At 37.4% G+C, this 12,983-nt stretch overlaps 2 protein-coding genes across 2 annotated transcripts; both read right to left on the reverse strand.

Moving 5' to 3' along the window:
- Positions 1-332: 332 nt before the first annotated feature.
- Positions 333-4,923, reverse strand: LOC126755393 (senecionine N-oxygenase-like). The gene is made up of 5 exons (XM_050467938.1): positions 4,484-4,923; positions 4,225-4,414; positions 3,923-4,094; positions 610-1,148; positions 333-557 (listed from the first exon to the last, which is right to left on the reverse strand). Exons 1-5 carry the CDS (start codon positions 4,684-4,686, stop codon positions 378-380), a joined length of 1,284 nt encoding a protein of 427 aa, XP_050323895.1. The 5' UTR covers positions 4,687-4,923; the 3' UTR covers positions 333-377.
- A 3,948-nt stretch (positions 4,924-8,871) lies between these two features.
- On the reverse strand, positions 8,872-11,698 carry LOC126755394 (uncharacterized). Its single transcript, XM_050467939.1, has 5 exons — positions 11,277-11,698; positions 11,001-11,190; positions 9,974-10,145; positions 9,369-9,904; positions 8,872-9,275 (listed from the first exon to the last, which is right to left on the reverse strand). Exons 1-5 carry the CDS (start codon positions 11,462-11,464, stop codon positions 9,096-9,098), a joined length of 1,266 nt encoding a protein of 421 aa, XP_050323896.1. The 5' UTR covers positions 11,465-11,698; the 3' UTR covers positions 8,872-9,095.
- Positions 11,699-12,983: the final 1,285 nt, after the last annotated feature.

The following is a 12,983-nucleotide window of genomic DNA, read 5'->3' on the forward strand; positions in this document are numbered from 1 at the left end:
TCATCTTACATTTAACCACCCTTCGAAAGAAGCCTCTTAGAGCTGAAGATTGAAAGTTTTGTCTACCTTCTTCGAAAAATATGTAACTATTTTATACCTCCAAATGGTTTGGGAAAGCGAAATAATAAAGATTGTTAGAACCTCCGTATTTTAGTTTTTTGTTTTGGGTGATGTTAGATGCTTTGACAAGCCTCTCTCACAAAAGGAAAGTCTATTCCGGTTTAACCACACTCTTAGTAGCTTTTTAGAGCTGAAAATAGAATGTTTTGTTCCACCTTCTTCGAAAAAGTTGTAAAATCCAATATTTCTATCGCACTTTCTCCAAAAAATGGTTTTGTGATTTTTGTTGCTTCTTTATTTAAAGTAAAGTACTACTTTTACACTTCGCCTAATTTAAATTGTACAAAATTCTCGTTGTCTATCACCTTAAATGCCGTTTTTCGGTAGTTTTGTAAATCGTAAAGAAACTTGCCACCACAGATTTTCGAAAGCTTTTTGACCACTGGTCTAATATTATCGATTCCCGTCAATGCCACCAGCTCATCATAATAATCGAACTAAAATCAAAAATATTTATAAAATATTTTATTGCTTTCCACTGCCACTCACCTGTCGCTCGCCCACTAAATGCGCCTTCCTGCGCGGCAGGCCACGTTCCCTGCGCTCAGCTAAATCACGCTCCGTATCGGCCAGCATATCCTCCGCACTTGGCAGTTGCAGTTTTCCACTATAGTATTGCATTACAAAACGCATTTGCAAGTCGAACAATTGTATCGGATAGGCATAAATCGGCAGACCAATGAAACACATGGTGGGATGGTAGATATTGATGCAGTGCTTGTAGAGCGGGTATACCAAATTGTCGTGCACTTGCAGGTTGCAATCGGCGCTGAGGAAGGGTATCGTCAGGTCATAGCCTGTACAGAAGACGATGTGCGTAAAGTTGGCTTGCGTGCCGTCCTTAAAGATGGCGCCGTTCTCCGTGTAGCGTTCGACAACCGGCTTCTGCACAACATTCGGCATAAAATCGGTGATTGGCGGCTTTTGTTGCAGATGATGACTTAGGTAAATGCGTTCGGCGTAGGGGTAAATGTGGTGGGTGATATCCATACCGCTGCGGCCTGCGCCTACCATAAGCACGGTGGCATCTGTGAGGTGGAGTGTTTACAAATAATTAGTGTTGTTATGATTTGAGATATCGGTATAACTATATATATTATATATGTTTATATTATACTAAATAAGTTCAACATAAAGAAATGTGAGCATAAAGCTCCGATGTGCCTCGATATTTTTTCTGATATTGAAAGGCAAATAAGTATACATAAATTTGTTGAGGATGCTAATTGAAATCAGTCACAGTTCCTAGAATATGACTCTTTCGATTTATGTCACTTACTAAAGCGACCTTACTAACGGTAAGTTAGACTATGATTTGTTCAAACTCTTCGTCTTCAATGCCGGTTAAGCTTGTGTACGGCATTTGAGTTGCTTCAGTTTTAACAGTCGGCGGCCTTTTGAGAAACCAAATAAAAATATTGATGTGTGATGTGACCTTGAGAACTTGAGCGAGTTCTTCTAAATCAAATTTCTAAGAAAGGGGAAGTTGAAAAAAAGTTACAGCTGTTCGAAAATTAGTGAAAATAATGAAGAAATTCGCTATATTTTGAAATTTTTGTATAAAAAAGGAAAGAATGCCTCGCAAGCCACCAATGAAATTTGTGAAGTTTATGGAGACGATGCTGTATCAGTTCGTGTAGCACAACAATGGTTCGCTCGCTTCCGTTATGGAAATTTCGATGTAAAAGATGCATCTCGCTCTGGTCGACCTATCATTGAAAAACTCAATGAAATTATGAAAAAGATTGACCAGGACCGTCAGATAAGCGTCACATCGCTAAGGAACTTAACATTCATCATCAAATGGTTTTAAACCATTTAAAAAAGGCTGGCTACTAAAAGAAGTTCGATTTGGTCGATGGTAACCTACATGAATTGTCTGTGAAAAATTTAATGGACCGAATTAACATCTGCCTTTCTTTGCTGAAACGAAATGAAATCGAACCAATTCTGAAGCAAATGGGAACAGGATATGAAAAGTGGACTAAATACGACAACGAAGTGCGAAAACGATCATGGCCCAAGCGTAGTGAAGCTCAAAAAATGGTCGTAAAGCCAGGATTGACGCCTCCAAAGTTTATGCTGAGTCATCCACTATGAGCTGCTCTAGCCTGGTCGAACGATTGATTCTACATTTTACTGTTAACAACTGAAGAAGATTGAAGCAAGCAATCGAAAAAAACGGCCAGAACTGATCAACAGAAAGGGCTTCGTCTTCCATCAGGACAACGCTAGACCACACACATCTTTAATGACTCGGCAAAAACTGGGAGAGCTTGGCTGGGAAGTTTTGATGCATCCACCATATAGCCCTGACCTTGCACCATCGGACTACCATTTGCTTCGGTCAATGCAGAACTCCCTTAATGGAGTAAAGTTGGGGTCAAGAGAAGCCTGTGAAAATTATTTGTCGCAGTTTTCGCCGAGAAATCAGAAAAGTTTTACACTGGTGGAATAACTTCTCTGCCGGAAAAATGGCAAAAGGTGGGTCGACCAAAATGGTTGAAATATTTGGTTCATATAAAAAAAAATAACTTGAAGTTTGATTAGAAATACGAAAAGACTTTTTCGACCTATATTTTATTTTAAAATAGATCGAAAGAGGGAAATTAATATACTTTTTTACCGCAACAAAATCGACTGGAATCTCAAATTGTTTTTTATACAATGAACAGGGTATATTAAGCTTGCTACGATGTTTTTAACATCCAAAAGAAAATTTCGGAGACTAGACCTCTTGGTATTCGACTAATCGTGCATAATCGGTTTGCAGTAGTTGAGATGTCGATCTGAAATTTTGCACACACCCTTTTCTCACCAAGAAGCTGATCACTTGTCTTAATCACCGATATCGGACAACTATAGCATATAGTTCCCCCACAAAATGAACATCGGAATCAAGTGCTTGTATGGAAAACTTTTTCATTTGACGAGATATTTTCACAAAATTTGGCAAGGGTTATTACCTAATACAACTATTGAATCTCTGAAGAAATTGTTTAGATTAGATCGGATCATAATAGCATATAGTAATGTATACATACATACATGCGTACATACATACATACATACTTACATACATACATACATACATACATACATAGTATGTATGATGCTACAACAACATTAAATATAAGAGTATTAAGAGAACTTATCGTGGTAGCATAATATTTAATAATAAGAGAAATTAGAATAAGCTCTATGTTATTTATGCTTAGTGATAATGTAAGAAAATAAAGAAAACCAGTTCTTATTGTGACACTGAAGATTGTGTTTCATTTAAGAATATAAATATATAGCTACCATACAAACTGAACGAACGAACCGAATCAAGTGCTTGCATGGAACCTTTTGTATTTTTGAAGAGTATATGTTTTTTTTTTTTTTGTTTTTTGTGTTTTTGTTCTATTTTTTCGTTTTTTGCATGTTGCCAGTCGGGTTATCACCGCTGTGATTTGTCTACAACAGATGTTTATATTTCAAAATGAAGACGTCTGCTTGTTCCCATTTCCCATATTTGTATTTAATTAACACTGCCGTGATAAGCCATAAATACTGTGAATTGAGCGCAAACCGTTTAATGAACATTAAAGTCCTCACAAATTGTATTAAAAACAAAATAATGACACTATTAAAGCAAGTATGCGAATGTACAGTGCGAAATAAAATATGTTTATACATTATATACAATACATGTGCATAAACTTAACTATGTACTTGTACGTATATGTATACACTTATGTTCAGATATAGTATTAATATGAGTAAAAAAAAAATAAATAATAACCGCATTAAGGCTCACCTTTGAATGTCTCTGCTCTGCGAAAGACATGACTGTGAATTTTATGGCCTTTAAAAAGATCAATGCCCGGCGTGTTCGGATAAGAGGGCGTCGCATAGCGTCCGTTGCATATGAAAATGTAGTCAAATTGTTGCGTCGTGTAGATGTTGCTTTGTAAATCCAGCGTTAACACCTAGCAAGATCAGTGAAATACATTAATTCGCATAAATAAATCAACTATTTATGGACTTTGTTTTTTTGCGCGACAAGCTGCATACCGTTATTGGGAACGTAAATTAAATTGTTTATTGTGATTTGCTCACCTCCCACTTGCCATGCAATGGCCGCACGCGTACCACTTCCTGTCTTAACTTGATATGAGGTAGTAGTTTGAAGTGTGCGGCGTACGATTGAAAGTATTTCAGCACGTCACTGGCCAATATGTAAGACTCACGCATATTTGTTGGGAATTTGAAGTCCGGAAAGTCCATTACTTCCTTTGGCAAATTGGTTCTACATTAAATTAGCGTAAATTAATACACATTCATGCACTAAAATGATCTACAAAAACTACACAATTACCGCAAACCATCATACATGCTGCTGTGCACATCTTCCGCCGTGGCGCAGCCGTCCGCCGCGTGCTCCGTGCACACCCAGGTGCCGCCGATTTCGTGATATTTCTCATACGCCACCGCCTCCATGCCATATTCGAGCGCGTACTTGAGCGCGCAGAGTCCGGCAGCACCGGCGCCAACCACACAGCAACTCACTTTTGCGGCCATTGAGCTTCTTTCGTCCCTCCGTATTCTTTTGCTATAATATCATAAATATTGTTCGTCTCTTCTTCTTTCGTCCCTTTGTATTGTTTTACTATATTTTCATGAATATTTTTTATTTTTTTTTGCAAAAACTCTGCGTATTTTTACCGAAATTCGTACGCGGCTTTGATAAGCTCCGCCTCGCTACTTACGTGCGTTGCAACTGAACGGCTGCGTGAGTTCGCCAGCGGCTTTATGTGTGCGCTAGGTCGTTGGCGCTGCAGCCAGGCGCATAAGACTCTTGAATCTATGCTGATATGAGTTAATTGGCTTTGATATGAAATTCTTTACGGTTTGAGTTATTTGAGTAAGCAGCGATTACACATGTAAATACACTTATTTATTAATTTATTTGTATTTGTGTATGTATGTAGGGGTGTATTAGGTGCTTTTAAGTATAGGGTGTCTCATTCAGTTGCTGCTGTGGAAAAAAGTACTGAAACAAACATATACTATATACATACAGCACTTGATTCCGATCGGTCAGTGGCAGCTATATGCTATAGAGATCCGACCTGCTTAATTTCTTTGGAGATTGCACCATTGGCTTAGGCAATAATCCTTGCCAAATTTTATCTGGTCAAATGAAAAAGTTTTCCATATAAGCGCTTTATTTTGATTGTTCAGTTTATATGACAGCTATATGCTATCGTGGTCCGATATCGGCCGTTCCGACAAATACGCAGCTTTCTGGTGAGAAAAGGACGTGTAGTCTGTAGTCTACCGATCGATACCTCAAAAACTGAGGAATCAGTTCGTATATGTACAGACGGACAGACAGACAACCGAACATGGCTAAATCGACTTAGATCGTCACTCTAATTACTTATATATATATATATGTATATAAGTACTTTATAGGGTCTCCGAGGTTTTCTTCTGGGTGTTAGAAACATCGTGCAAACTTAAGTGGGGTTTTTGTGTAAAAAACATAAATTTTTTCAACAATTTTTTTCTGTTATAAAAAATGATATATTTTATTAGAATTTTTTGTTATGACAAATATACACTACTAACAAAAAAATTCTGAGTTTTTTGAAAAAAAATATTTTAAACTCGGTCATTGCGACGTCATTTCCGGTGACCCCTTGAAGAAAAGATGCGCCCGCGATAGCAGGTTAACTCCTTACAGGATCATCTAAAGTGAAAAAATGCGTGTTTTAATTAAAACCTTAACTTAGAACTCGGACGAAGCAAAAAAACTGAAAGTTGGATTTTTGTAATCGAAAAAAACCCTTCGTGCCAGTCTTTAAGAAGTGTATCAAAGGCCTGTGTAAAATTTCATGAATATCGCTTGAGTAGTTCTCGAGAAATCTTGCCAACCGACTTTAAAAACACAGTTTCGAGAAAATCCCGTTTAAAGACGGAGCACTTAGCTTAGTTAGCCTCGAGCGCACAAGTTCTCAAGGCTGTATCTCCGAAACTATTACTCGGATCAACTTGAAAATTTAGGACAATATTCTAGAGGTGTTAGAACTTAATAAGACAATAAAAAAAAAATAATTTTTTTGAAAACCGTAAACCCATGTAACATGATTTTTTTACGAATTCCAACCGAATTATAATTTGAGAACAATGCCCAGAAGAATGCCCATCGCTTGGAGAATTTTTAACGAAATACATATTTTTGAGATACTAGATTTGAGATTTCAAGCATTAACCGAAAATATCATCCTTTATTTGCTAATCTTCGAATTGCCGGGCAAAATATTTACATTCTACAATCGGACTTTGCAAACATGTGACATTATAAATAATTACTTATACAATATATACATATATATATAGTATATACAAATATATACTTATACAAGCATACGAGTACATAATGTGATAATATTGTCCAGCAATTTGAGAAAATCGATTTTTTTTCTATAATTCGATAGTTTCGATATTTAAAAATATCTGCCTTAAAGGATTTATCAAACTTCAATTTAGTTGCGAAGTTATGCCGTTTTAGTGTCGTAATACTTAAAAAGCGTTTTCTTCGAAACTGCTTTTTTTGAGGTGGTCGACATGATATCTCAAGATGTACGCGCCTGCCTCGAATTTTCATATAAAAATGGATAGTAAAAATGTTTTGAATTTTTTTATTATTTTAATATTGAAAATTATAGTAAAAATTTAAGCGAAATCTAACATTCTTCAAAGAGTTATCTACTTTATACTTTATTCTGAGCGAATACAATTACTATTAGGTCAAGAAGTAGTTGTTTCGTGCAACATTTCCAGTCGCTTAGACAGCATCTATAAAAAAGCATATCTCTAGGTCAAGCAACACTTCCAGTCGCCTAGACAGCATCTATCAAAAAGTGTACCTCTAGGTCAAATAAACTTGAGAAAGATATATGTATGGCAGGTCCATAAAAGCCTTGGCCGGCTGTTTGGTGTTGAGACGCAGTGCTCACAAAGTCGTTAAACTGCATTTCAGTAGATCAGTAGACCACAATCCGCACCGCGTAAGGGTGCTGTGTAGTAGAAACCATTGCCATGTATTTTAGCCGAAACAATTATGAAACTATTATGGCTGGAAGCGGCACCTTTGCTGTGTAAAGTTGCAGTGGCGGCTTCTGCGCAACATCTGGCACAAAACTGTTGCGTAGTGCGGCAGTCACGTGGTGGCCCAAATAAACGTGTTTTGCATATTTACCAATTTGCCACTACGAACAGCGCCAATAAGTAAAAATATAATATATAGACATGAAAATTATATAAATAAAATCCATGCACAAAAATTAAACATACATATGTACATACAATTCTACGCGCTTGGTAGAAAGTAGGGTTATCAGTTGAGGAGAGTTTAAAGCAAATAAATCTATGCTGAATCGTTAATCAACATTTTTTATGCTAGTACAAGTGGAAAGTTTTGAATTTTGTATACATTCACATTTTTAAGAGACCGAATCGATTCAATCATATGAGGCGCGCTTAATTATATTGGCTTCCTCTGTATCATTATAGGAATCTTAAGTGTCGATTTAAAAGTCTTTATTATTTTTATTAAATTATGTACAGCTATTTTTACTTTTCATTCTGAAAAGTATTATGATTGAATAATTTTTAATCGATACATTTTTCCTTGCTGATGTTTTTCTTGATTTAATCATACTGTTGACAGCGCCGCAATTCCTCATAAATGCTACATATTCTTTGCGCTTTGACCCAACGAATCTCGATAGACCAGTTGTCCACAAATAGCATTGCCCTTAACTTAAAAAAATCATAAGCATACTCAGTGCACGAGAGAGAGGGGAGATCGGTGAAAACTCCTCCCGAGCCTGGAGTTTTAAGGGAAAGCTGGTTCTCTGAAACAATTTTTTGCAGATTTTTTCTCCAACAAAGCACTACACCTATCCGCGGGCCCTGGTGCGCTCTCTAGAGCCCTGAGCATACTAACCTATTAAATAATAATATATCTGAAATGGGTTTTGCAAATTTGTCCATGTGTTGTCCTAGGAGTGAACGAGGGCAAGACGAAATATTTCCTGTCATCAAACAAACAGTCTTCGCACTCCTGACTAGGCTGCCACGTCACTGTTGATAGTCATAACTTCGAAGTCGTAGATAATTTTGACAAACTTGTAACCAGCATAAACACCACCAACAATGTCAGCCTGGAAATCCAACGCAGGATAACTCATGCCAACAGGGGCTACTTCGGACTGAGTAGGCAATTGAGAAGCAAAGTCCTCTCTCGACGAACAAAAGTCAAACTCTATAAGTCACCCATAATTCCCGTCCTGCTATATGGTGCAGAGGCCTGGACGATGACAACAACTGATGAGTTGACGATGCGAGTTTTCGAGAGAAAGGTTCTGGATTCGATGGGACGATGAGCTGCATGTGAATGACGACATTGACATAGTCGTACGTATGGGCGAAAACACTCCAGTTCTGAAAGTATTCGACGCAGTATCCACCGGGGGAAGCAGAGGAGAGGAAGACCTCCTCCACTTCGTTGGAAGAATCAAGTGGAGAAGGAACTGGCTTCGCTTGGAATCACCAATTGGCGCCACATTACGAAAAGAAGAAACGACTGGCGCGCTGTTGTTAGCTCGGCTATAACTGCGTAAGCGGCGTCTACGCCAGTAAAGAAGAAGAATATTTTTAGAAAAGACAAAAATGTCTTCAAGAATTAAGTGTTAGTTTTATTTTGCATTTTACAAGCATTTTATTGTCTAAATGAATCTTGAATATGGAAGTTGATAATGATTTTGTTTAAGTATATAGTATAATTATAAAAAAAAGATATTGCGTAGCTTTAGTGACATTAAAGTATACATAAAATTATAAAGTAAGCACTGTGAACCCGTAACCCCCAAAAAGCACCCAAGTAGCATGTACAAGTAGTACAAAGATTACTATAAATTTCAAGCGGTTTCCAAGGGAAATTTCACGAACGTTTCATCATCGAGCACCTTGAAACGATCGTTACGGTATGTGGCGAGCTCGTAAATGTATTTGCGACTGCAATCCTCCATGATTTTATTAATCACCGGTTTGATATTTTCAATGCCGGCCGTTTCGGAGAGATCTTGGTAGTAGTCGTACTGGCGAGAAGAAAGAAATACGAATATATACAAATTTATTATTGCAGCAGAGGTCATATACACATATTGAATTGCATTAAACATCCGACTCACCTGCTTATCGCCCATCGCGTGCGCCAGACGGTTGGTCAGACCCTTCTTGCGTCGGTTCTCCTTATCCTTCTCCAAATCGGCGAACATTTCCTCGCGACTCGGGAACTCACGTTTCTTGGTGAAGAATGCCAATGCGAAACGCACTTGCAAATCAAACGACTGCGATGGACACACGTAGAAGGGCAGGCCGATCAATGCCATCGTGGGATAATGTATATTGATGCAGTGCTTGTAAAGTGGATGCACGAAATTATCATCGACGCGCAACGAAACATCGATACTGAGGAAGGGGAACGTGTATTTGTAGCCAGTGCAGAAGATAATGTGATCGAAGGTTTCGGTGGTGTCATCCTTGAAGACGGCGCCATCTGCGGTGAAGCGTTTGACGACGGTCTTCTGTGTAACGTTTGGCATGAAATCGGTGCAGGGTGCAGGATCCAAATTATGACTGAGATAGATTTGCTTAGCGAATTTGCTGATGTGGTTCGTAATATCCATGCCACTGGGGCCGGCGCCGATCACCAGTACAGTGGTTCCTACGAAAGCAAGTTCGGTTACGTATGCTCGTTGTAACCTCGCCAAAAAACAGTGTTCGTGGTATTTACCTTCAAATGTGTCCGGTTTCCGATACCAATGGCTGTGCAGCTTTTCACCTTTATAACTATCTATGCCTTCGATATCTGGCATCAGTGGCATGCTATAATGTCCGTTGCAAACGAAAACGAAATCAAATATTTCTTTGATAAAAGTGTCATTCTTGATGTCGCGAATGTAGATCTGCGTGACAAACGAAATAAGTTAAATGTAAATTAATAATTGAACTTTTTCCGGAAAAAAAAAAAAAAATCCGAAACATCAACAAATTTGTACAATAGTTTGTGTTCACTGTTATTATTATTGCTTATTTTAATTTTTTTATTAAACAAGAAGCTGCTCACTTGTCGGAAAGGTCGATATCGAACCACCATAGCACATAGCTGCCATACAAACTGAACGATCGGAAACTATTCCTTGTATGGAAAGCTTTGTCATTTGACGAGATATCTTCATCAAATTTGGCACCGGTTATTGTCTCAGACAATAATGCAATCTCTTACGAAATTGTTCACATCCGATCACTATAGCATATAGCCGTCATACAAATTGAGCAATCGTAATTAAGGCTTTGTATGGAAAACTTTTTCATTTGACGAGATATCTTCAAGAAATTTGACATGGTTTATTTCTTAAGACTATTATGTAATCTCCGAAGAAATTGTTTAGATCGAATCACTATATCATATAGCTGCCATACAAACTGAACGATTGGAAATTAGTCTTTGTAAGGAAAACTTTTTCATTTGAGAAGATATTTCTAAGAATTTTTGCATGGATTATTTTAAAAGGCAATCGTACAATCTCCGAAGAAATTGTTGAGATTGAATCACTATAACATATAGCTGCCATACAAACTGAATGATCAAAGTTCTTGTAAGGAAACTTTGTGAAGGGTATTTTAGCAACCGAAGTAAATATTTTTTTAATTTAAATTTATTTTTTTATTATTTTATTTTTTAATATTTTTATTTCTTATTTAATACTTTTATTTTTATTTTTTTTTTTGGAAAATATTTTAATTTTTTTTTAACTTACCTCCCACTTTTCATCCAAAGGACGCACGCGTATTATCTCATGCTGCAGCTTAATGTATTTGGATAAATCGAAATGTTGTGCATACGACTGCAAGAATTTCAGCACTTCCGCCGAAGGTACGAATGATTGTTCAATTTCCGAAGGATAAGAGTAATCCGGATAACCCATAACCTCCTTGGGCAGATTTGTGCTATTTTTTTTTTTTTTTTTGTGAGAATGAAAGTAAGAAAATGTTGCCAGAACCAAAAAATTTTCAGTAAACTTATGTAGACATACCGTAAACCCTCATACATGCTGCTGTGCACATCATTTTCACCTGGTTTCGTATACACCCAGGTGCCACCGATCTCGCTGCATTGCTCATAGGCGATCGCATCCATGCCCTGTTGCAGTGAGTTTTTCAACGCGCAGAGCCCTGCCGTACCAGCGCCAATTACACACACACGCTTGCCATGGGAAGCCATTTTGAACCAAGTTTTACACTGTTTCCTTTAACCACACTTTTTTAGAGTTTCCTTTTGCTTTGCACTTCACTTCCGCTGCACTACACTTCCTCACTTAATTAAGGTTCGAACACTATTATGTACCGTTACACTTTTGTAGTCACCAATATATGCGTTTACCACGTTTTTTACCGCGCTCAGCAACTCGTACGTCTGCTTTGTTAGATGGCCAGGAAAATACTGTGATCGACAGCTTGCCGTCAGCGCCAACATCACCAACGTTTCCGTCGTTTAACGGCCTAGTCACCACACATACACATACGGCGCGCTGCCAACGTTCATGTTTTACATACAAGTATTGAATACGTTTACGAAATTGACGTTCAAAATAAAATCGCTTGGCTTATCTGTGCGCAACCCCTTGAAAAAATGAGCAAATGCGGCAAATAGACAATCGCTTAGCCAATGCTTTGCCGCAGCTCTTTGGCGGAGCTTGTGTTTTTGTTTTGCTATGTAGTGGTAGGCGAAAGATCACATGTGCGGCGTTCGGTGGCGCATAGTGGTTTAGTCAGTCAGGTGCTATACCGTCACCCATCATCAAACCACAATCTGGTTAGTTGATCCGTTTCTTGCGCTTGCGCAAAGTCTTAGCAGAAATCAAAAATTTGCGGTTGAAATTCCATTATTTGCCGATAGTAAATATTTGGCAAACTTGTTTACGCGCGAAAAGCTAGTGGCTGTTGGTAAAACGCGGCAGCAAAAACTTGTTGTAAAAACATTTTTATTGATATCAAATTTTATTTTTGCCATACAATTTTTTTTCAATTTTTTATTTTTTTTTTTATATTTTTTTTATATTTTATTTGTATTTTTTTTTTATTTTTTTAAGGTATGTATATTGTTGTTTTAGCGTCCAAGTACCTCTCACAAGGTTACGGAAAGCCATGCAGAGTACAAAAGTCCTTATCTTTAACATGGCTTAGCATAGTCTGCATCACAAAATTACGTCGCACATCATAATAAGATCATAAATTGCGTCGTATGTACACTCACCTACTCATAAATTGATAATTCATTAATAATTGCAAGAATTATATATAAATGTAAGTGCTCTTATATTAATTTAATAAGTTTTTATTGATAGCAGGGCCAACCTACATACATTTAAAGCTTGACCTTGTTCATCGTAGGCATTCGGCGATCGCATGCCAATCAACTATTTTGTTGCTGAAGAGCGGGACATCTCTATTCGTAATAGTTATTTATAAATAATAATAATATAAATTACACTTTTCTTCGCAGATTATTAGTTTTTTTTACTTCTAGCCAATGACTTTTCCTTTTTTGTTGCTGACAGCTGCTAATTAGCGAGATTAATTCAATTAAAGCGGATCCGTTTGCAATTATGTTTTTGTAAGCGTGGCTTAGTTGTTTCTTTTTATGAACAATTGTTTACTCAAATATGTTATTTGTTTGACACTTTCGCTGTCAAATTGAAATTTCGAAGGCGCGTGTTGGCGCTTAAGCTGTTGATTAGAAA

Source organism: Bactrocera neohumeralis, chromosome 4 (genome assembly GCF_024586455.1).
Source record: "Bactrocera neohumeralis isolate Rockhampton chromosome 4, APGP_CSIRO_Bneo_wtdbg2-racon-allhic-juicebox.fasta_v2, whole genome shotgun sequence".
In the NCBI taxonomy this organism is placed as follows: domain Eukaryota; kingdom Metazoa; phylum Arthropoda; class Insecta; order Diptera; family Tephritidae; genus Bactrocera; species Bactrocera neohumeralis.